This window comes from Pecten maximus, chromosome 3, assembly GCF_902652985.1.
Source record: "Pecten maximus chromosome 3, xPecMax1.1, whole genome shotgun sequence".
In the NCBI taxonomy this organism is placed as follows: Eukaryota; Metazoa; Mollusca; class Bivalvia; order Pectinida; family Pectinidae; genus Pecten; species Pecten maximus.
The window spans coordinates 43,313,443-43,337,414 of record NC_047017.1 but is presented as its reverse complement, the minus strand read 5'-3'; the positions used below and the strand labels follow the sequence as shown (position 1 = coordinate 43,337,414).

General features: G+C 35.9%; 1 protein-coding gene across 2 annotated transcripts in view; it reads right to left on the bottom strand.

The window, feature by feature from the left end:
• LOC117324284 (non-symbiotic hemoglobin 2-like) overlaps positions 1-18,686 on the bottom strand; it is a 30,738-nt gene extending 12,052 nt beyond the window's left edge. For both annotated transcript variants that reach the window (XM_033880065.1, XM_033880064.1), the window contains exon 1: positions 17,837-18,686. In XM_033880065.1, the coding sequence (XP_033735956.1) occupies positions 17,837-18,015 (179 nt within the window). In that variant the 5' untranslated portion in view covers positions 18,016-18,686. The remainder of the gene's footprint in view (positions 1-17,836) is intronic.
• Between the last annotated feature and the right edge of the window lie 5,286 nt (positions 18,687-23,972).

Below are 23,972 nucleotides of genomic sequence, written 5' to 3'. Positions count from 1 at the left end.
ACTGGCAGAATGTCTGAATGCAAAATAGTGGAATCTTGCGATAGAAAAGCAAAATATTAGAAAAATACTCTTCCATATATTGATATCGATGTTCCACCTTGGGGCTCATGGAATGTAGCAAAACACTCGTTTCATTAAACTCCATCACCTGTTCTGACATGACTATCCAACACACCTGTTCCGACAGGATCTTCCACACACAGCAATGTTACCTGGACTTTATCAAAACATTACGCCTGTTTCGAAATTACATTTGTTTTTGAAAGTGATATCGGTTAAGGATGTCATTTCAAACGTTGTTCCTAAAAGAAAACTGTTCCAGTTACCCTTTGATCTATATACTACAGCCATTCGTGTTGCCAAAGCTCTTAAAAACTGTTTACTGCAAAAGACGCATTTAAAAACGTATATGGGTTTTGACATCTATCACAGCTAATTAATCCCTCTAATCATTCGGTTAGAAAAAAACGGTGTGGTTTTACATGTGTCTATTATATTTATTGTTGTTTGGAACGTTAACCCGGAGTAGATAAATCAATGCCCCGGCCGGGATAAACTTGATACGTAGGACTCCAGCCAATCAAGCTTCCTAATTGAAATAATACCTTTGTGTCCTGCCAAAGTTCGTACAGCTGTTACTTCATACACTTGATTTTGTTCTAGTTTCTGAGTGAGATACATGCTCATGTCATGGAATACGGGGTGAAAAAATACGGGAACAAGTCTCCTGTACATACAAGAGAGTCGCACGTTTGCCATAGATATGTGGGTAACATTTAGAAACTTTTGTAGCAAAAAACATGTTGATGTGGCTGTTCAATACCATTTTAAGATAATGTTGAGATGCTTGTTAACAATCGTTTTAATGAAAATATTATACAAACAGAGGTATGTAATCAAAGGATTGAGCTGCTATGCATACTCCCTACAGGGCCCAGTAGTTCAAAAAGAGATTATACTAATTACAGTTTAACAACGATTTAAAAATCATGATCAAAGCATTTCTAGTAAAACTAACTTGACTAATTTCAATGACACTATAACAATAGTTAGGCTCTTCCTATCTATTTATTTTCAGGGTTACACACACGTGGGTTTTAAAGTAAAGGAGAAATGAGATTTTCATTAATCAAGTGCATAAGCTAATCACCCTTTGAACAACTGGGCCCTGATGGTAAGATAGAAAGGCTAATCTAATTGCTTTACTTATACTTCTCTGTTCGTGGTAATTATGTCTCTCTGAGATGTTGTTTTCTATTACCAATACATAACCTACTTTCTCCTTCAATATTGCCTTGAAAAGCACAAGGAGGAAAGTTACTGTGATTTTATGAGTACCTTAGATCAATAAGGAACAACATGTTATCGTGAAGATTCTATTATTCGTTTTAAGAGAAATACAATACATGTATGTCATTGTCGTAAAAATGGTGAAGATTGGACCGTTTTGTTTTTTGATGTTATTAACGTTCTGTCCTCGATAACAACTTCCGGTTACGCGCTAACTTAACGTTGGTCAATTCTGTCTGAACTGTGTTCTCCATTGTTATATTATTTATTATTTCCGTGCCAGCGATAGTCAAAGGATATTGCATTAGTGATTACGTCACAATGTGGGTCTGAATTGTTACTAAGGAAGCCCGTTAGAGCCATTTTTGCTTTCATTTTATTTTTTATCTTTTAGTTTCTGTGTTGAGTAATTTTTCAGTGTGTGCACTAGTACAATAAAAAGTAAAGTACATACAACTCAGTATATATAAAGGGATTTTAGAAATTACACTTAGGTTTTATACAACATTCATTTTCACGTGGAACAAACGGGTTTCGTTAAGTTGACATCGCTACCGTTACAAGCTCAATCATAATCACAATAAACAATAATCACGTTTATCAACTTCAAGAGAAAACATTTCTTAAAAGTACATCAGGCATGGATATGATTCTTGACCCGAAACAGAATTATTTAGTTCCGTGAATAAGATAAACAATGTCTGTTTCCGATCAATGCCATAGTATTAGGGAATTTTTGTTGGGTAAGACATGTGTTCGGTGAAGGTCAATAAGTTTGAACACGTTTTGAACAAATACGTTCCTCGTGTGCCACTTGAAGTGTATTTGTTTCATACAACGTTTGCCGTTTACTTAGCATACATATCATGTTTGTAGTACCTTGAAGTTTAAGTCGAAAGTCGACACAAATTATCTCTATGATAAAGATGTTGCTGAGTATCTTAATTGAATACATGGCTCGTTTATTTTATAACGGGACTGCAGTTGTTGAGCCTTCACAGGTGCTTACAAATTTTCCTACAGCCAAAAACGATAGCAACATTTCATTATGTGCTGCAAAGTTTATTTTACGATGTTATTATTTGATGTTTGATTTTGTTAGATGTATATAGAATCACAGACATGTCATTAATAGAGCAAGATAACTCAGCTGAGTTACTGTAATTGTTAATTCATATATCGTACGTTTTTAAAGCATGCATTTCCCATGTAAAAAATGTAAGCATGCAAGTTCAACTTCAACATAATGTTGGGTAGGAAATTTTAAAAGTTAATTTGCTTCCTCTGTGAACTACAAAGAGTAACACCATTAAATAAGTGATACGATTTGACTTTTGATTTTATTTTTGATATTAATTGTGTACTAAAATATCTTGTGTGTATGACATTCTCAACAAATGGATGTCACACCCTTTGCATTTTGACGAAACTGCAGTATTGTGTATTTTATTCATTATTCGCTATATTCTAACTTGTGTGCCTTTTATATGATTCTTTCGGCATTTCTTTCCACCTGTTCGAGGTTCCCTCTCCGCCTCCGACATTAACGCTTTAGGCGGTTTATTAACACGAGTTCTAGAAGGACAGCTGTATGACGCATATTAATTCCTTGTTGGTTCTACTCTATATAACTCTTAATGTATATACATGTAGATATGTGTTCATACCTTTAAAGTAGTTTGTACACTCCTGTAATACGTCTTTTTGAAACGTCATTCCTTTGATTTGACCCCGATGCCGACAACAAGGCAGACATTCCTATCATGCTTACAGTGTATCTACTCTTGCACATTTTCAAAAGGTAAATACATCCTTTGTTAATATTTAGTATCGTTCATCGAATTGGGCATGTTGCATGGTTTCTATTTTGACATCTGCTGTTGCTTTGTTTGCTTTAGAGAATACAAAATGACGCTTGTTAGAAATAATTTTAGACAACTTTGTTTAAATAATAACTCATCTTAGTGGAATGGCTAATCCGGCAATACAGGGTTTACAAAATTGTGCCAGCTTACGTGTTAATATAATTTTTTGCCTATTACATTACGGCTACATCAGAAACCAATATAATGTGTTTAAATAAGCAAGTAACATGTTATACAACCCATTTATTTAAGACAGATTTACAATGTTGCCTTGGTTCTGTGTATGCCAACTTGGCAGCGGACTTCGGCGACTAGAGGGCGGACACTGAGATGTGTTTACGCCAGTGATAACCACCAGAGCCGACAAGGAAGCTCCTTTCATTTTTCTTTCAAACTAAAATCACACAAAAAACAGAACATGACATTCTTATAATTATGATGATATATATATTGGCGATTTTAACCAATACAATGTGAGAGGGCATATTAACTTCATTACGATTAATGACCGAAACAATTTTATTACGATACCACCCTTCACGATATACGATAATTTAAGTTCAGCGATAAACATTTACAGGGGGAAAAGGGATATGTTTCGTAGTCTTATTCAAATGGAAACACTGTCTTGGTGCTTACACAGCATATATGTGATTTTTCTATGAGAGGTCATCTACGTCACACACACTGTATACCAGGTAACTAACCCTGTCTCCAATAACATCACTCCCTCCCTAGCAATGAAGTAAGGCGGTTGGGATGCCGGTGCAGTTCGACCAAACGGATATAATAGTTTTTCTGAAGATACTAATAAGATGTTTGGTTTCCTATATAATTCAACACGCGTTCTAGTTACTTTGGCAGCCACCGTAAATTACATATAGAACAGATTATAATGCAGTATCGCTATACGTGTATGCTTGCAATATGATATCGCGAAGGGGAAACTTTAATTAAATTATTTGAATTAACCTTTAATTATCGGTTAGGTTCCGAATACGCGATAAAATCCGCGTGCCAAATCAAAACGAGTAAATATTTGTACTTTATGTTAGAGGGTAGTTGATACATGTTGGTTCATTTCTGCTTCTTAATTTATTTCCGCCTTTCCTTATTTTATCTGGTCCTAAGGTATAGCCTATCAAATGAGGAATGAAATACTTGTTTTTTTATATTAGCTAAGTGAAAAGAAATCATATGCCACACTATTTAGGAAAAACAGATTGGAATACGCCTGCTAGTCAACGACTACATATAATTATTAATGTTACAGCGACCTTTAACATGGAGGATTGGTGTGTTATAGAGTAGTTATACTTGTTTAGTCAATAATTATCAATAGCATGCACACTAATAATTACAGGAATTTTATTAGTTATAATAAGTTCTTTCCTCCGTACACCCAAAGCAATTAAACATAACATGCATGTGATTTGTGTCTAGTGGAGAACGAAAATGTTCGTCATACATTGTAGCGATAGATGCATATAATGATAGAAGGGTTATAGATTATGAGGAGTTAGTGTTTCTAAATTAAAGCAAAAGACACGTTTATATACAGACAGATTATACAGTAGCTAAACAAGTATATATACATGCATTTATTTTACAACGAGACAAAAATAGTACAAAACTGCCACCATCTATCTTTTCTATAAAATAAAGATGTGATAAGAGACAAGGGAGGATAAGCTGATTTTGTTGACCTGCAGTATAAACAAATCTGTAGTACTGATGTAGAGTGAAACGTTCTGTTGATGTATGTTTACACGTGTCTGTCTATATGCTTCTATAGAACACTGTTAGTGAATCGTAAAGTTCTCCAAGCTCAAGGGCAGATAAACAGGTCGAAAGTTCGTCTACACTGTCATATACATGTACAATTACAGCTATATCTCCAAATGTATATGTTACAGGGAACACAACCCGACACACGTGAGTATAAACTTCCTTTATATACCGATATTACATTTCATCAAAAGGTGTCTGTTTCACATGCTCTTTGAGTGCACTTCAACATAACGGTGCCTTCTAAGCTAAACCCGTTCTAATAAACAGATCAGCATGGTTACGTCATTTTAAATCTAAAACCTTAGACCAACAATGCGATAACGGTCATGAACATTAAAATTGTCTATTAAATTTTACAATAATTAAACGATATGTAGAATCATGCAGTATCAACCGAAGTACTCGTATACCAGTTAAGCTTTCAAGCACTACCTGTGAATTGAGACGCATATATCTATCTATAGCCATAGATACGCCTATTTGTTTTAAATATTTATCACTGTAGAAAAGAAATTAGTCAATGATAAAATATAGTCGAAAGTTGCACTCATTTATTTAGATAATGATCACCCATGTCCATGCTTTGCAAGATGATGCATTGCATTCCAGTAAGACCATTGTAATGTCGTCATTAAACACTACTTAATTCATACTGACTGATTTTTCTGAAGTTTTCATCATTGGCATTACTAATGGTGTTAATTGTTTATGTTATGGATATCACCATGGTTTCTCATTAAGAAATCATAACAAGTGCGCCGTATAAAAGCCATTCAAGATTGACGTAAAATATGTGAGCGATATCAATGGAATAGTTAGGGATGGAATAGAATGATTCCTTGGAGGTCCGAGGATAAATAGCTCTATACCAATGGATGATTCTGTAAGGTGTCTAATATTGAGACGTGTACAGAATCTATTTATTGTATTGGTGTCTTCTACTGGGCAATGGAGAATTGATATCCCTGCTGCAGCATTTGTGATGTGTATCCTTTGTCCCTATCACAGAAAACAACGGTTATCCAAATACCAGATCATGATGTACGTGATGGCAATTTCACGTTCGATAACTTTCCTTTCCACAGTAATAACATATCCATCTTCTCTCGATTATGTCATTTGTATCTCAGACTCCAAAGTCCATTCTGAAAATAAGATTTTCTAGGCGGATGCGTTCAATTGACTGCCTGTTAGAGTTTTTACATAAGTAACCATGACATTTTTTCGGATCGATTTAAGTCAATATTCAGCATATTTTACAGCAATTATCATGACCTCTAACAACGAATCTGGATAGCTTTGTAGCTATTGTAGGTCGTTGATTACTTACATAACTTCCTGTATTTGATCATGGCCGGTGATACATGCGGGCTCGTCTTTTTCTTTCATTCCCGTCATCGGCTTTGAGTTGTAGAGTTTAGAAACAAGCATTTCACTTTACTGATAGCACAAAGAAGGATTTCTGTATTAAGGTAGAGTAGCTGACAGAAAATGCATTTGTTTAATTTCATAAATCATCTACTTTATATGTTTATGTGTTACTGCATGCCTTGCCCGATTCGTCGTTATCTAAGAAGATAATAGCAGGAATATGGGAATATGTTTTATGTCAAAACATCAACAAGCCCTGGCAACGCCTCAAGTGTTTACATGAAATGCGTTACCATTATCTTGTCAACCATTCAATCACACCCTACACGTACATGTATGGTTCTGCGTTTTAAGCCATACTTGTCAAGGAAATATTCCGAATACTTTCATTTATTTTGTTCAATTTTCAAGTTTGTTCATTTGACGAATGACTTATCAGTACTGTAGTTTATTGTTTTAAATTCATTGATTTGTCCCCTTTGGAGGTAAGTATATGTCAACAATTAACAAATATGACAAAGATTTGATTCAACCATTAGTGTTAAAATACAAGAGGACATAATATAAAGGCCTTAACGTCGTAGGATCCAAGATATTCACATGAACAATATATTACCAGATTTTTACGAAATGACTCTCGACGTAAGTAAAGGAATTTAGAAAATACCTTACATTGGTTTGTTTCACAGTCATGATAGTAATTAGGAAGATTTTGACAATTGTTTTACAACAGCTCATTATCATTATTATCGTACCGTTAATGATTATCTACCGATTTTAAAACAGACAAAACACGCTTTTATGGCGTAATATTCAAGGAAAAAGAAAGTTGCATTCGGGTTTTTTTTAACACATTACAAAGTCACAATTGAAACAAACGATGTTCTTGTGAGGAAATATCGTAGATCATATGTGTTTAACGGAGTTTTACGTCGCAACAATTGTTTAATGTGTTGTTTGTGTTACGTGCAATCTGTCAAATAAACATTATATAGCATAATATACACAAGTGAAAACATGATCACGAAAAAAGGTTTGAGAAATTTCCGGAAGGCTCCTATTTCACGTTAAACGTGAAACATTTGTTTAAAAACCTGTTCCAGAATTGCCTTTGACAATAACATACTGTAGGATCCTAATTCTAACTTACTGTTAAATAAACTATGGCAACATGATAACAAAGGAGCAAAGGATAAGCATTTCCTGCCTCATTGAAGACTGGTAGGTAGCAAAATTAATAGGCAGCAAAACGTATTATCTATAGCCTAACCACACGTATTGTATACATCGAAAACAGATAAGTCAAAAGGTGTAATAATAAGCACAGGAATATCTCCATATTTTACAAGTGAGTTGATGTATGTAGGCGGGCCCAGCAAATATCACATTTCTTTATCTTTACCATAAAGTCCGGGAACCAAATTTTTCGTTCCGAATATTATAGTTTTCATATAATGTGTATACTTTTTGAATTGACTGGAATCAACCCGCTTAGACATTGTAGGATTGTCTGTGTACTGTTAATGGATTTATAATGACTGTCAGTGAAACGGAGAATGTCTGGATTTGAATCGCCACGAGTATTATCATTCAATATATCCGTCTATTATGTTGGATGTTATGGACTGCATTTTAGGCTATTGAAAGTAGATTAGTACATACATATACAGTAAGGCAAAACATATACCAAACTGTTAATACATATGTAGGGACAAAACAAAAAATATGCCAACACGCAAGGCAAAATTTAACGCAGCACCATTAAGGGCAGGAGTTCACTACGGCGTTATACACGAAAGAAGAATTATGGTCATCTAAATAGCAAAACAAGTAATACCAGTGATATGCTATCCTTAAAATACTTCTATGATGCAATTTTACAGAAGTAACTGTTTCAGTTGTCAGTATGTATCATGCCTAACCCTGGGCCCTAATATGTTAAGCTGTTTGTAAATTTCAACAAAACATGAAATAATGGATGTTGCAGGGAAACACAATTTAGCTCATTTGTACAACATATATTGCACAAAATCATCATGCCGTTTTGCTCAAAAGTGTCTAAATCACACAATAGGAACATTAAGTTGACCCTATTTAACTTCACATATGTTTAAAATATGGGATATACGAAGGCATTTCAATAATCACAAATTATCTTATTAGACAATAGACTGTTTTTAGGAACAAACGTTCATCCGCTGGGTTTGAGGTTAAATTGACCCAATTCTGAGAAAGGCTCCATACTCCACAGTTAACTGTTGGTCTTGAAAACACTCATGTTACTATTATCATAAAGTTGGATTATTTCTGTTACTTACAACCGTACGCTGCTTCATCTTACCACAAAGTAACTACACAGAAGAACTGTTAGAATTTACAGCAAATTATTGATGATTTTGAGGAAATGCATATCCAGATAAACATTTTGAAATGTATTATATGACTAAGTTTGTGCAATATTGTGTATTTTTTTTTATTAGTTTTTGATTTCAGTAATATTCCCCGATTATATGAACCTTAACCATGGTAACACACAAGGACAAAGTGTACCACACGGGACGGGAAAATGACAACGTGTAACACAGCCTCAAAACACAAGGACAAAAGGACAAAGTGTACCCCAGCCAGCCTCAAGGGAAAATGACAAAGTGTACCACAATATCAACACAAAGGGACAATCTGCAACAGAGCCTCAATACACAAAGACAAAATGTACCGCAACCTCAACACAATGGGACAAACCTATTACATCTTCAATAAACAAGGGAAATATTATTACACTTATACAATATCGATTCCGGAAGAAAAAACGAAAAGACAAGACAGGACATCAATGTTATGACTTCATGAAAAAGTCTACAGCAAACACGTGAATGATATTGAACCTTGACAAGACAAATATATACAATATATATGTAGTCATATTCGTCCTCAAACCAACTGATAAAAAAGAGATCCTTGTTTTATAACGACATGTACAAAGGTTACCCACAGATTCTCAGATATGTGAACATAATTGACCAAGAGGAGAAGAGCTCCGATATAATCTAACATGTCACTTATTTACGGAAGGATCTCGCCAGGTCTTAACCAGAAACATCTGCGGTACCGGTCAAGACGACCTTCATAACGTTTTTCATTAGCATTTTATGAGCCCACCGACAGATAACAAATATTCTGGTGAAACAGAGCATGTTGTCCGATACACGACCATACAGAACCCCATCGAGATGTGACATTAACTAATATATCGAGAAACCGATTCTTAAACCTGACACTGACAACTCAATGTAAACATATATATTTCATTCTGTGTTTACTTATTAATTGCGACACTGTGTATTGCTTATAACCGTTGTAAACTCTACTTTAGACACTTTTATTGTTCTGATGGTGTGTCTCTACGTAATAAGGTATACCTGTTCCTGTAATGTCTCGTTATTTGTAGCCATGTTAATAATGTCGTAATACCTTTACCGTTTGTACAACCGGAACCTATAGGGAGTTTAATGTTCCTATTATTAAATACGCCCTGAAAAAATTATAGGGAGGAGTTTTCTGGCAAAAAGCCTTTGGCTTGTATAACAAAAAGTTTAGTGAGAGTAACAGCGTATACACTGTGCGGACTAGTAGAAGCACACACATCACTGAACATTGTTCCTGAATAGAAGAAACTAGAAGTCCATGTCACTGTCAAATCGACATTGATTTTTGCAATATTAATTTATTTTGGATTAATTTGGTTCACATATCCATAAACATTGGCCTTTATCTGTCTCGGAGTCAATCCGCGTAAATCCTTTATCACGTGGCAATATTGGACATATCTCCATCGCTATTCGTTATTTACATCCTAATATCTCTGAGCTTTGATACGTAAATACAATTCAATTAATAGAGTCTACGACCATCCATAACTTACTCACGATTCCATTGGTATAATTCCCTTCCAAATATTGGGACCGGTCGAAACCTGACAATGCACCCCCAACAACGCGAACATATTACAGCCTTAGTAACGTTTGTGTCACCGTGATAGATCGCTGGCCAGTTTGATACACATTAATGTATTAGATAGGATATGGGATGAGAAGGGAATCATGTAATCCATTCTATAAATGAGCGAAAATTGCTTACGTAATATACAGTATCCCGGATACTGCAATATTGCAGAAACACGTCACGTGACATGAATAATAACAGTAAGTCACATGTAAACATGTACATGCATATGCATGTATCTTCATAGAAGACTGATTATTATTGATAGTGATGTCTACATAAGTCTGATGCTATTGATAGGGAAAACTGGTTATATGTACACAACAGTTTCATACACTTGGTATGCATAAAACTTAATCCTGGGATGCAAACGTATCACTACTTTTGCTATTTAAATCAATTTATCTAAATTAATTACTTAAGTATTTTATTGATACAATATGACAAAAACAACTTCATAGCATAACAGACAAGAAATATACCTATTCTTTCTTATCGTCTGAACTTATTATTCTGCTTAAAGCTGACAGTGAAAGCTAACAAAAAAGAAAAATGTCTGCCCGTCCTTAGATACGACACTACCATAACTGGGGAATATCTCGGAAACGATTTTTGGAAATCTGTACATGTATTTTTTTTAAATCTCATTTGGATGCTTTTTAACTTGCACTGCCAGCTTTAAGTTGTTTTACAAATAAGGAAATATCTACATTCCTTACAAAGACATTGAATTTACTCCTCAATAATACAAGAGGTGCTGCAATTTGGTATTATCATTCGCTGGTTACAATGGCGTTACGTATCGGTGATGTTACGGTAATACCTTCACTTTATGGTATTGATTTATTAGTTGTTAGGTGTTCTAGAACCTCACATGGATATATTTATATCATTTTTTTTTACTCTCTCGATTTTATAAGATAATGCCAATAAAATGTTTTTACTTTGATTTCTCATCAAAGAAAATATTGTTCAGTATAGAGAAATAGAGCATAGATCAATGACGTTAACGTAGGAAAGATCATTGACAAAGCATTTTAGGTCCTGGTATTGTCACCATTTACCAACGTCACCTTTATCCGACCAATGACAAGTGAAGCATATGTTCACTTAGGAACCGTGGTGTGCAATTTACGAGATCATGCTAAATCGACAAGTCTATCAAGACATATAGTCGGAAACTCTGTTGTTGATCAAACACTGGTCTCTCTCCTGTGTAGTAAACGAGTACTAATATCATAAAGAAAAAGAAAACACATAAGATTATCATTATATATTATTCACAAATACTCTAGAGAGAGAGAGAGAGTATATATATATATATATATGGGTCAAAGAAGTAATATAAACAGTATCATCCAGATAACACTGGATCCTCACATAAATGTATGGAGGATACGAATTACTTGTAATGATTATATGGGGCAAAGAAGTAATTCAAACAGTGTGGACATTGAGGCTTGTTAAATTTTCGAGGCAATCCGCCCCTTTACCAAAACACAAAAACAATACAAATACAATCACATAATATATATAAGTACTGGAAATACAATAAAATAAAATAAGAACAATGTTTTAGTAACTGGAGAAACCACAATGAACCCTTCGGCAAACGTATACTGTTTATATCACTTCTTTGACCCATATATATATATATATATATATACTTTCCATTCTTGCCTAATAACCGGATACTAGTTATTTGAAATACATGAAATGTTATGGAGAGAACCTTGATATAGGCTTAAGCCTGATGTTCAATTCAATTGTTTTCCAATAAAATATATTGAAATGAAATGAAAGACATATAGAAGGAAATAATTTCATTTTGGGCATTACAAATAAAACACAAGTAAATACAACATTTCAAAAAGAATTTGGTATATATACGTGTATTATATATCAAATGATTAATATAAAATGTATATTGAGTTCATCTGTTCCATTCTTCTAGGACTCATCATTTGGAAATCCAGAACGGAAAAAATGGGAAATTAAAATCGGCCTGTACGCAAACCGCACCCCACCCATCACCTCAAACTTCCTCCTCCCAAATCCAAACTAACAATCCCGGTCTCTTGCTGCTATTCTGCTGATCGTCCATTATCTGATCAAAGTGGTAATGATCAAAAATACAATGAACGAAGCACATCCTGAAGATTCACACTTTTGTCTTAGAGATGATTCACTGAAGTTTCACACTTTTGTGTTAGAGACAATGTACTGAGGATTCACACTATTGTGTTAGAGCCAATGTACTGAAGATTCACACTATTGTGTTAGAGACAATGTACTGAGGATTCACACTATTGTGTTAGAGCCAATGTACTGAAGATTCACACTATTGTGTTAGAGACAATGTACTGAAGTTTCACACTATTGTGTTAGAGCCAATGTACTGAAGAATAATAATTTCGTGTTAAGAGACAATGTACTGAAGATTCACAATTTCGTGTTAGAGATAAGGTACTGGAAATTTCACAATCAATCTCCATTCCCTCTGCAATCTTATCAAATGCATTCTGTACGGTTCAGCGTTAAATCAATATGGAACAACTAACAAACGGATTTAAGACACAGATAAATGATAGACCAAGTGTATTAACCCCATACTGTAACCACTCTTGTAATATTGAATATACATTGGTAGATGATTCATTTCATTGATATATATATACACATATTTACGTATATATTTTAACTGCAATTTTCCACACACATATATTTCATTTTTCTATTTTTTCTCGCATTTTCAGAATTGATGAGCCAAAATAAGCATCACTTTTTACCTAGCATTGACAAACGATCCCTCCCGTCTTGACAGCAATATGAGGTATGGAATTCTAAATACTCAGCCTTTGTTTGACATTAACATTCATCATTATGGGGGTACTACTGTTAAGTTGTGGTGTTAACACTCGCTGCATCAGACTGCAACACAACCCACGTTATACGATTCCACATGAAACGGATTCCATTAACATCAAGAAAACTTGTTATAAAGTCATCAACCAAAATAACACCGTGCCAAGTATTGGGGTTCGTTAAATAAGTATTTAGGATGTCAAGCATGCGTTAATTACAACATCACTAACTCATTTCACGTACAGGTTTTTTTTCAATTTGAACTCAACAATCATCATAAGAGGAGACCTTTCTAGTGGGCGGATGTCCATGTATAATGATCTCCTACAACGCCTACTACTCCTTCCTATACAAACTACTTAACTATTCTATTTCATTTTACCATCGTTATAGTTGGTGGCTGTACATTTGCCTCGTATTTCACCTTGTTCTCCTTAATTGGAATGTAATGTACCGGAATCAGCTGTATATCTAGTGTTATTTCAAAAGTGGAACATATCATCCCAATCAAAACATGTTGGTAAAAAGCAAATATTGGGGGTATATATATATATATAAGCCCAACCCAACTTGAATTAGGAAGTCCAGGAACTAATTGTAGTACAAAGCAAGCACGGAAGTTATTGTTATCATGGGGAACCCAGTTTAGATCAATCGTCACAAATATCAATATCCTTTTGTCACATTTATGAAACTTATTATACGATTTAATGAGTCAGTGCAAGTTGCTCAAAAATGTTGCAAACATAATCATTCAATTAAAGACAATAGGGCAGTGTATTTTGGTCCAGTCACATTTACCTCTTTATGTATATTGTTCTTCCTTTTCCTTACCTTAATCCTTCATCAAACGAATAATGGCCTTTTTGATATACACGCTGCTAAACACATTTCTAGTAGTGTAACACATCTGTCCTAATATCGAAATCAATCAGTCTTACTGGTTATATATTCCACCTGTCCTAATATCGAAATCAATCAGCCTTACTGGTAATATAGTCCACCTGTCCTAATATCGAAATAAATCAGCCTTACTGGTAATATAGTCCACCTGTCATAATGTCGAAATCAATCAGCCTTACTGGTAATATAGTCCACCCGTCATAATATCGAAATCAATCAGCCTTACTGGTAATATAGTCCACCTGTCATAATATCGAAATCAATCAGCCTTACTGGTAATATAGTCCACCTGTCATAATGTCGAAATCAATCAGCCTTACTGGTAATATAGTCCACCTGTCATAATATCGAAATCAATCAGCCTTACTGGTAATATAGTCCACCTGTCATAATATCGAAATCAATCAGCCTTACTGGTAAAATAGTCCACCTGTCCTAATATCGAAATCAATCAGCCTTACTGGTAATATAGTCCACCTGTCATAATATCGAAATCAATCAGCCTTACTAGTAGTTTAACCCACCTGTCCTAATATCGAAATCAATCAGTCTTACTGGTAATATAGTCCACCTGTCCTAATATCGAAATCAAGCAGCCTTACTGGTAATATAGTCCACCTGTCGTAATATCGAAATCAATCAGTCTTACTAGTAGTTTAACCCACCAGTCCTAATATCGAAATCAAGCAGCCTTACTGGTAATATAGTCCACCTGTCCTAATATCGAAATCAATCAGTCTTACTAGGCGTGTAACCCACCTGTCCTAATATCGAAATCAATCAGCCTTACTGGTAATATAGTCCACCTGTCATAATATCGAAATCAAGCAGCCTTACTGGTAATATAGTCCACCTGTCATAATATCGAAATCAATCAGCCTTACTGGTGATATAGTCCACCTGTCCTAATATGGAAATCAATCAGCATTGCTAGTAATATAACTCACCTGTCCTAATATCGAAATCAATCAGCTTTACAGGTAATATAGTCCACCTGTCATAATATCGAAATCAGTCAGCCTTACTGGTAATATAGTCCACCTGTCCTAATATCGAAATCAATCAGTCTTACTGGTAATATAGTCCACCTGTCCTAATATCGAAATCAATCAGTCTTACTAGGCGTGTAACCCACCTGTCATAATATCGAAATCAATCAGCCTTACTGGTAATATAGTCCATCTGTCATAATATCGAAATCAATCAGCCTTACTGGTAATATAGTCCACCTGTCCTAATATCGAAATCAAGCAGCCTTACTGGTAATATAGTCCATCTGTCATAATATTGAAATCAATCAGCCTTACTGGTTATATAGTCCACCTGTCCTAATATCGAAATCAAGCAGCCTTACTGGTAATATAGTCCATCTGTCATAATATCGAAATCAATCAGCATTACTAGTAATATAACTCACCTGTCGTAATATCGAAATCAATCAGTCTTACTGGTAATATAGTCCACCTGTCCTAATATCGAAATCAATCAGCCTTACTGGTAATATAGTCCACCTGTCATAATATCGAAATCAATCAGCCTTACTGGTAATATAGTCCATCTGTCATAATATCGAAATCAATCAGCATTACTAGTAATATAACTCACCTGTCGTAATATCGAAATCAATCAGTCTTACTGGTAATATAGTCCACCTGTCCTAATATCGAAATCAATCAGCCTTACTGGTAATATAGTCCACCTGTCATAATATCGAAATCAATCAGCCTTACTGGTAATATAGTCCACCTGTCATAATATCGAAATCAATCAGTCTTACTGGTTATATAGTCCACCTGTCATAATATCGAAATCAATCAGCCTTACTGGTAATATAGTCCACCTGTCATAATATCGAAATCAATCAGCCTTACTGGTTATATAGTCCACCTGTCATAATATCGAAATCAATCAGTTTTACTAGTAATATAGTCCACCTGTCCTAATATCGAAATCAATCAGTCTTACTGGTTATATAGTCCACCTGTCATAATATCGAAATCAATCAGCCTTACTGGTAATATAGTCCACCTGTCCTAATATTGAAATCAATCAGCCTTACTGGTAATATAGCTCACCTGCCCTAATATCGAAATCAATCAGCCTTACTGGTAATATAGTCCACCTGTCATAATATCGAAATCAGTCAGCCTTACTGGTAATATAGTCCACCTGTCCTAATATCGAAATCAATCAGTCTTACTGGTAATATAGTCCACCTGTCCTAATATCGAAATCAATCAGTCTTACTAGGCGTGTAACCCACCTGTCATAATATCGAAATCAATCAGCCTTACTGGTAATATAGTCCACCTGTCATAATATCGAAATCAATCAGCCTTACTGGTAATATAGTCCACCTGTCCTAATATCGAAATCAAGCAGCCTTACTGGTAATATAGTCCATCTGTCATAATATTGAAATCAATCAGCCTTACTGGTTATATAGTCCACCTGTCCTAATATCGAAATCAAGCAGCCTTACTGGTAATATAGTCCATCTGTCATAATATCGAAATCAATCAGCATTACTAGTAATTGTTTTTTATAACTCACCTGTCGTAATATCGAAATCAATCAGTCTTACTGGTAATATAGTCCACCTGTCCTAATATCGAAATCAATCAGCCTTACTGGTAATATAGTCCACCTGTCATAATATCGAAATCAATCAGTCTTACTGGTTATATAGTCCACCTGTCATAATATCGAAATCAATCAGCCTTACTGGTAATATAGTCCACCTGTCATAATATCGAAATCAATCAGCCTTACTGGTAATATAGTCCACCTGTCCTAATATCGAAATCAATCAGCCTTACTGGTAATATAGTCCACCTGTCATAATATCGAAATCAATCAGTCTTACTGGTTATATAGTCCACCTGTCATAATATCGAAATCAATCAGTTTTACTAGTAATATAGTCCACCTGTCCTAATATCGAAATCAATCAGTCTTACTGGTTATATAGTCCACTTGTCATAATATCGAAATCAATCAGCCTTACTGGTAATATAGTCCACCTGTCCTAATATTGAAATCAATCAGCCTTACTGGTAATATAGCTCACCTGCCCTAATATCGAAATCAATCAGCCTTACTGGTAATGTAAAATACAAACCTGGCATAGTAAAACGTTATCATCAACATAAGTATATATACATGTATTTTGTTGAATGATTACACATGCTTATCGGACCGGCTATTGTTGATACATTGTACATATTTACACCTTCTTAAGCATTGTTCAGACTTTTTAGGAATACATTCAAGGACAACCAATCACATAAGTGGATAGTTTCGATTTCACATTACTTATTTTCAAATCTACTTAAAAATCAACAAAAAGGGGAAAATAATAATAAATCGCTTTATAAAATCAGTTAGATCATTAGTGGAAGTTTCTGTGGCGGAGGAAAAATATTCGAGATTCAAATGCCTAACAAAAAAATCGTTTATATACACATATATATATTGATTTTATTGACTGTGATATTCATTTTAACAGGAGAAAATCCGTTATTACGAGAAAGAAAAAAGCCATAATGAATTTCAAATTTCCCCTTGTATTTTTTATATGATATAGTTTTGTATTAATTTGAAAGTATTTGTGCGTAAAGCAAAGACGGTATCAAGAGTTAAGAATGTGTCTGTGTCTGTTCTTTGTTGCTCCCTCCGTCCTAACTACAAAGAATGCCCCCCCCCCCCCCCCCCCCCCCCCCCCCTAATTACATTACTTTTGTTTTTACCTCACAAAGACGATTACGCCAAGGTCGTGTAGATCATCCTTTATGAACTCGAGCGAAGATTTGAGGATGGTCTTCTCGGCCGGTGTAAGGTATGTACTAAGTCTGTTCCTGTTCCGCCCCATACATTGGCCAGGTACGTTGCCCATGTTGTCCAGGTTACTCGGCTCTACCCAAACCATATACACATATATATCATTAGCGGATTGTGATTATCACATAATAATTTCACAAACACCAATTATTAATGTTGTTATTCATATGTTTGTGAAATATTCTTTCTTCTGATTATTCACAGGTAAATAAACTTGTTCGTTATTAAAACTGCTTCTGTCTGTCTTCACATCTTTGTTGTTATTGTCCGGCCATATCCCATATGTCATCATAACATGTAATTAAACATGCGCATCTGAGTCGAAACATTCCATATTTGCTTTAAGAAATATAAAAACAACTTGGCCAGTGTGACGCTATTGGTCAGATTCATCGCCGATTCCGCCCACTAGTGTAGTGTACAACACATGCAGTTCACTTATGTACATATATCAATCCTGCGAACGGCAGCGATATGTCCGCTTACATCATCATGTTTAGTTTCCCTCCTATCACCACAAAAAAAAATGAAAAATCACGTTCAAAATTTCACATTTACTTATCGTAAGTATTTGAAATGTTTTAAGTCCGTGCGACGTGGGTTATTTTTAGAATAAGTCCATAAATGCATAACTATTTACGACACGATTCAATTGAACGTTCCAGTAGAGTGGCAATGACGCTACTATATCAATCGAACGCTCGTCTTGTGGCAGCATCTTACAATAGATAGGACTTGGATCTAAGGTATACCCGTTATTAGCGCATCCCACTGCTGTACAGCCACGTCTATTAGGTGGTGTGTGGAGATTGTAGGTGCTGTGGAGAGACTGTCATTAGCCGGCCAGAGCAACACCGACACAGGAAGAGCCGTATTACATGGAACACCAATCAGCGCCTTCAAACAGGACAAAGGAAACAAGGAAAGCAACTTACGTTTGAGAGCGTTCCTTATGAACCCCTCTTCAAACACTACGTAACGTGTGAATGGTGAGGTTAGGTATTAGGAGACTCACGTCGGCTTACCCATCCATTCAGCGTGTAAAATAATTACGTACAGAAAAAGAAAGTTAGATATTTCAGCTAATTGTCCATTCGTAGACTTCAAAAACCACTAATTTAAGAGCATTGGTAACACTACATTTTGTCATAAGTTAATAAAGTGGGTGAAATATTTATGGACAATTAAGTAAGATTCTGTAACTCGACAAAAATGATTTATCATTTTCGACAGGCAGTGTGTTAGCATCCTCTTTCTGGTCGATTAACTAATTACGAATTTAGACATATAAGCCATAGTAATAATCTTTACTTTATACATGTATATACTTATGTATTTTACAGTAATCCTCGTTATTTTGTAGTTTAATTAATGCACGACTTTATCCTTAGGGTTTAAACATCAACATAGTTGACATAAAGTGACTGACATCGCAGGACCCAAAACTTTGGAAGCACTAAAGCTGTTTGCATGGTTCTGTAATGTACAATGTATATGAATCACAGTTGCAGTTTTGGATAGACAATAAATAAAAAAAAACATTTATGTATTGGTCTATTTATGTATGTGTTTCTTGATATCCAATATATGTTCATATATATTAATTACATATAAGATTAATATAACACAGTCATGATTATGAGCACGCCAGTATTAATTGCGTCCATCAGCGTTACCAAGCAGCGAATATTGACTTCCGGTTTGTTCCAAACTATATCCGGTTTCCCACTTTAGAATAGCCATAAGAATAATAGAATTGTGTCTAACAGATTTAATTATCCGGCCAGTAAATGGTTACCGTCGGATGGTTGTTTCTACATCCGAACTGCGTGATACGATGAGTAGTATGCGCATGCGCCATAAACAGTAAAATGTTTAAATTACAGATATTTGTCGACATTAGCTATATATTTTTTTTAAATTTACATTAATTGATTTATTTATTACGGCAGCACAAGCACTGACTCTCTAGAGCCACTCGAACATACATATCAAAAGGTATTGTATTGTTTTAGCGTCTTAATGTTAAGACACAATTAATATGAAGTAGCTAAATAGTGGTCGATTTAACAACAGCCATGTAGCGGCGAACAACTCAAGATATTAAAGTGATTTTATTTCTCTCTTGAGTTAGTTATATAACCTTTGATCTGAACCTAATCCAATATCTGTCTTATCATTGGCCGTGTGTTATTGCCATACGTTTCGAGACGACCTTCTCCAGCTGTTTACAGTACCTGAACAACTCCCCCTCAGGAGTATCCCGGCTGCAATAAAAACGGTTTGACTAAATAAATATTGTGTTTTTGGTCTGTTTTGTAAACCTGACCGAGGATAACTATGTATTACTTCTATATCGATCTGTACTTGGATGCAGTGTTGTAATTACCATTTCCATATTGTATGAAATAGTATATTTAGATTAGAACAAGAGGATGGTATAATGTGTTACCAGTAATGTTAACCAATCTGGAACAATACGTGGCAGCAGTCATAGGTATTTCTGTATATCAATCATGTTCCTCAAACTTGAAAATAACAATTACATTGTAAATGACCACCATCGGTGACATTTACAGTTAAGTTAAAACAATTAAGAAAGGTTTTTATCGACAATTAAGTCCCATGACATTTCGCCCTAGTGGGGATGTGTATGGCAGATAAACTCAACTTTCCCCACAATCATTTGTGGTTCAATAACCGGAAGAAACAGTAGTGCCGTTTAAAACGTTCCCTCCTACGCTTGATGCCACAATGTCATGACAGAGCACTCTGTCCATCCTAAATATGGTGTCCCCTGCCTGAGCTGATCTAAGCGACTAGTGTCCATTTCGTTCTTCTTGATTATTTTATCTGGCAAATTATAGGTTTTTCCGAGGACCCCGTCCGAGCTATGCCCTGTAGTATGTCCACCTCGCACCAGGACAAGGTGAGAGGTTGATGGGTAACCACTGTGATAGGGTGACCACGATCTTGTTCCTTAACTCCGTGTTTGACCGACTTCTCCAGACCAGCCGGAATAATTGATGAAGGTGCATCCCCAGCAATTGACCAGATCGTGAGTAATGAGTTCCCTAGCGTGCTGACCTGTCATACTGCCACATAGGTTTTCATTAAATACGACAAGACCACTGATAATATCCACTTACATATACTAGGCGGCGTCTATCGGTCGTCGTTCGTGCGCATTCACGTGAACTGCCTATTGCGCGTACAAGAAGCCATTGAGTGTGCTTTCTGAAATTAATATTCTATTGAATTTCACGATAGGCTATTGATGAAATTGGACACTATCTGTATGTACAAACTGGCAACCATGCCAATTAACCTATAGTTTAACAGGTGCCCGTTATATATCTGTAAGTTTCTGGTGTTGATACCGAAAAAAAAAATATAGCGCAGTATAATGCTGCCGCTTGTATCCCCGATTTTATTTTTCTCTTTTATTCATTTTTATGGAAATCAATATCTTATACCATACCAAAGGTCGAGGGACGGACTGGAAATGTTTCCATGATAACGAATATCTGTGTCCTCCTAACAGCCTTGATAAACAGAGTCGTACGTAATGTGCAACAAGCACGTGCGTTTCCGTCGTGTGAGGTTCGACACAGAAAATATCTTAACGGCTTGATATCTTGTTGGAGTGAAACGAACGTAAACCACTCAAAGAACAAACAAGTACAACCTATTCAGTCTAAATGACTAAGGCTTTCAAACATAACAGTGTACCTGAATTGAATCTATTGGCCGCAAGTACCTGTACATGTTACATCAAAACTATCGTATTTAATACTGTCATCTATTTTGATTCTGTGTTTTGGTGCTTGGTGTTATTTGTGTATGTATGAACAAAGAGAGACTTTTAGATACAACCAATTATATAACACCTTGAGAGGTAAGGCAGTTTTATAGAAGAAACCTCCATCGCCAGAGATAGGGCAGTTCTCGATTAGAACACCACAGCAGTGTTTGTCATCTTCTTGTTCACAATGACGTCTCTCACCTGGTTACTTATCAGTTAATAAATCTGAAAACAAAATGGCTGTCTTGCGCCGTCAGAACATAGAATCAAAATGCTCTAGCGTCAAAGACATTTCCAGTCCCGTATCAGAGCGAGACCAAATCTGCATAAGGACTGGGTTTTTTCTAATAATAAATGGGGTTTTTTTTCTCTTTTTAGGGGAAAATTAACACATGAAGTGACGGTATTAGTATTGCAGATATTTATCCCGATCCTCTCAGAATCAAATTATTATACCTAGGTTGGTGCCTGCATGGTATATATATTATGTGTATTTAATAAATATCAGTACGGAAATGTTATTGTGACCAGTACCAATGTACCTAAGATATGTTCCTTGTCTCCGCGTTTTGACATCTATCAAGTATGTATCAACCCATCACCGGTAACCCACTTTCGATGGAAGAGACACGTAACGATACTACCTTACAGATGATGTAAAAGAAGAGATTTGTAATGAGACTACCGTGGGTTACCGACGATGTAATAGAAGACACACGTAACGAGACTACCGTGGGTTACCGACGATGTAATAGAAGACACACGTAACGAGACTACCGTGGGTTACCGACGACGTTATAGAAGAGACACGTAACGAGACTACTGTGGGTTACCGACGATGTAAATGAAGAGACACGTAACGAGACTACCGTGGGTTACCGACGATGTAATAGAAGAGACACGTAACGAGACTACAGTGGGTTACCGACGATGTTATAGAAGAGACACGTAACGAGACTACCGTGAGTTACCGACGATGTAATAGAAGATACACGTAACGAGACTACTGTGGGTTACCGACGATGTAAATGAAGAGATTTGTAACGAGACTACCGTGGGTTACCGACGATGTAATAGAAGAGACACGTAACGAGACTACCGTGGGTTACCGACGATGTAATAGAAGAGATTTGTAACGAGACTACCGTGAGTTACCGACGATGTAATAGAAGAGACACGTAACGAGACTACCGTGGGTTACCGACGATGTAATAGAAGAGACACGTAACGAGACTACCGTGGGCTACCGACGATGTAATAGAAGAGACGCGTAACGAGACTACCGTGGGTTACCGACGATGTAATAGAAGAGACACGTAACGAGACTACCGTGGGTTACCGACGATGTAATAGAAGAGATTTGTAACGAGACTACCGTGAGTTACAGACGATGTAATAGAAGAGACACGTAACGAGACTACCGTGGGTTACCGACGATGTAATAGAAGAGACACATAACGAGACTACCGTGGGTTGCTGACGATGTAATAGAAGATACACGTAACGAGACTACCGTGGGTTACCGACGATGTAATAGAAGATACACGTAACGAGACTACCGTGGGTTACCGACGATGTAATAGAAGAGACACGTAACGAGACTACCGTGGGTTACCGACGATGTAATAGAAGAGACACGTAACGAGACTACCGTGAGTTACCGACGATGTAAATGAAGAGACACGTTCCAATATGATAAAAAAAAAATATTACAACATAGTCATGCTTCCATGCATTTACATATAATGTCATTATGATGATATAAAAAAAAATTATGATTACAACGGTTATAAAGCTAGATATTTTCAATACGACAGTCATCAATAGTTATTCTTCAACTTCAATTGTCCATGGTGTTGGAAGTTAAGGAGTATTGATGAAGCCGGGGCCTCCTGAGTTAGGCGTTACTGTACACTAGCACATCTTAATGTATATTTCATCCTAGATCGATGAAGTGTGATCCTCAGTGATTTTTCTGTTAACAACAGATATATTCAAGTACACGAAATCTTGTAAATTATTTTGCGTTAATATGCGTTTAGAGCTAAACATTAATTTATGGCCAACGAACAAGTCTAAAACTGAATGATGAGGTCACATCGCGCTATGATCGTACTTTCTGCATTGTCTTTCCGTATCGGAACACACGGTAGGCAGCCGGACACAAGATCCGGAATCGTGACAGGCACACAGGTCTATCGGCTGGGATGGTGACACCGACAAACTGTAAATTATACATA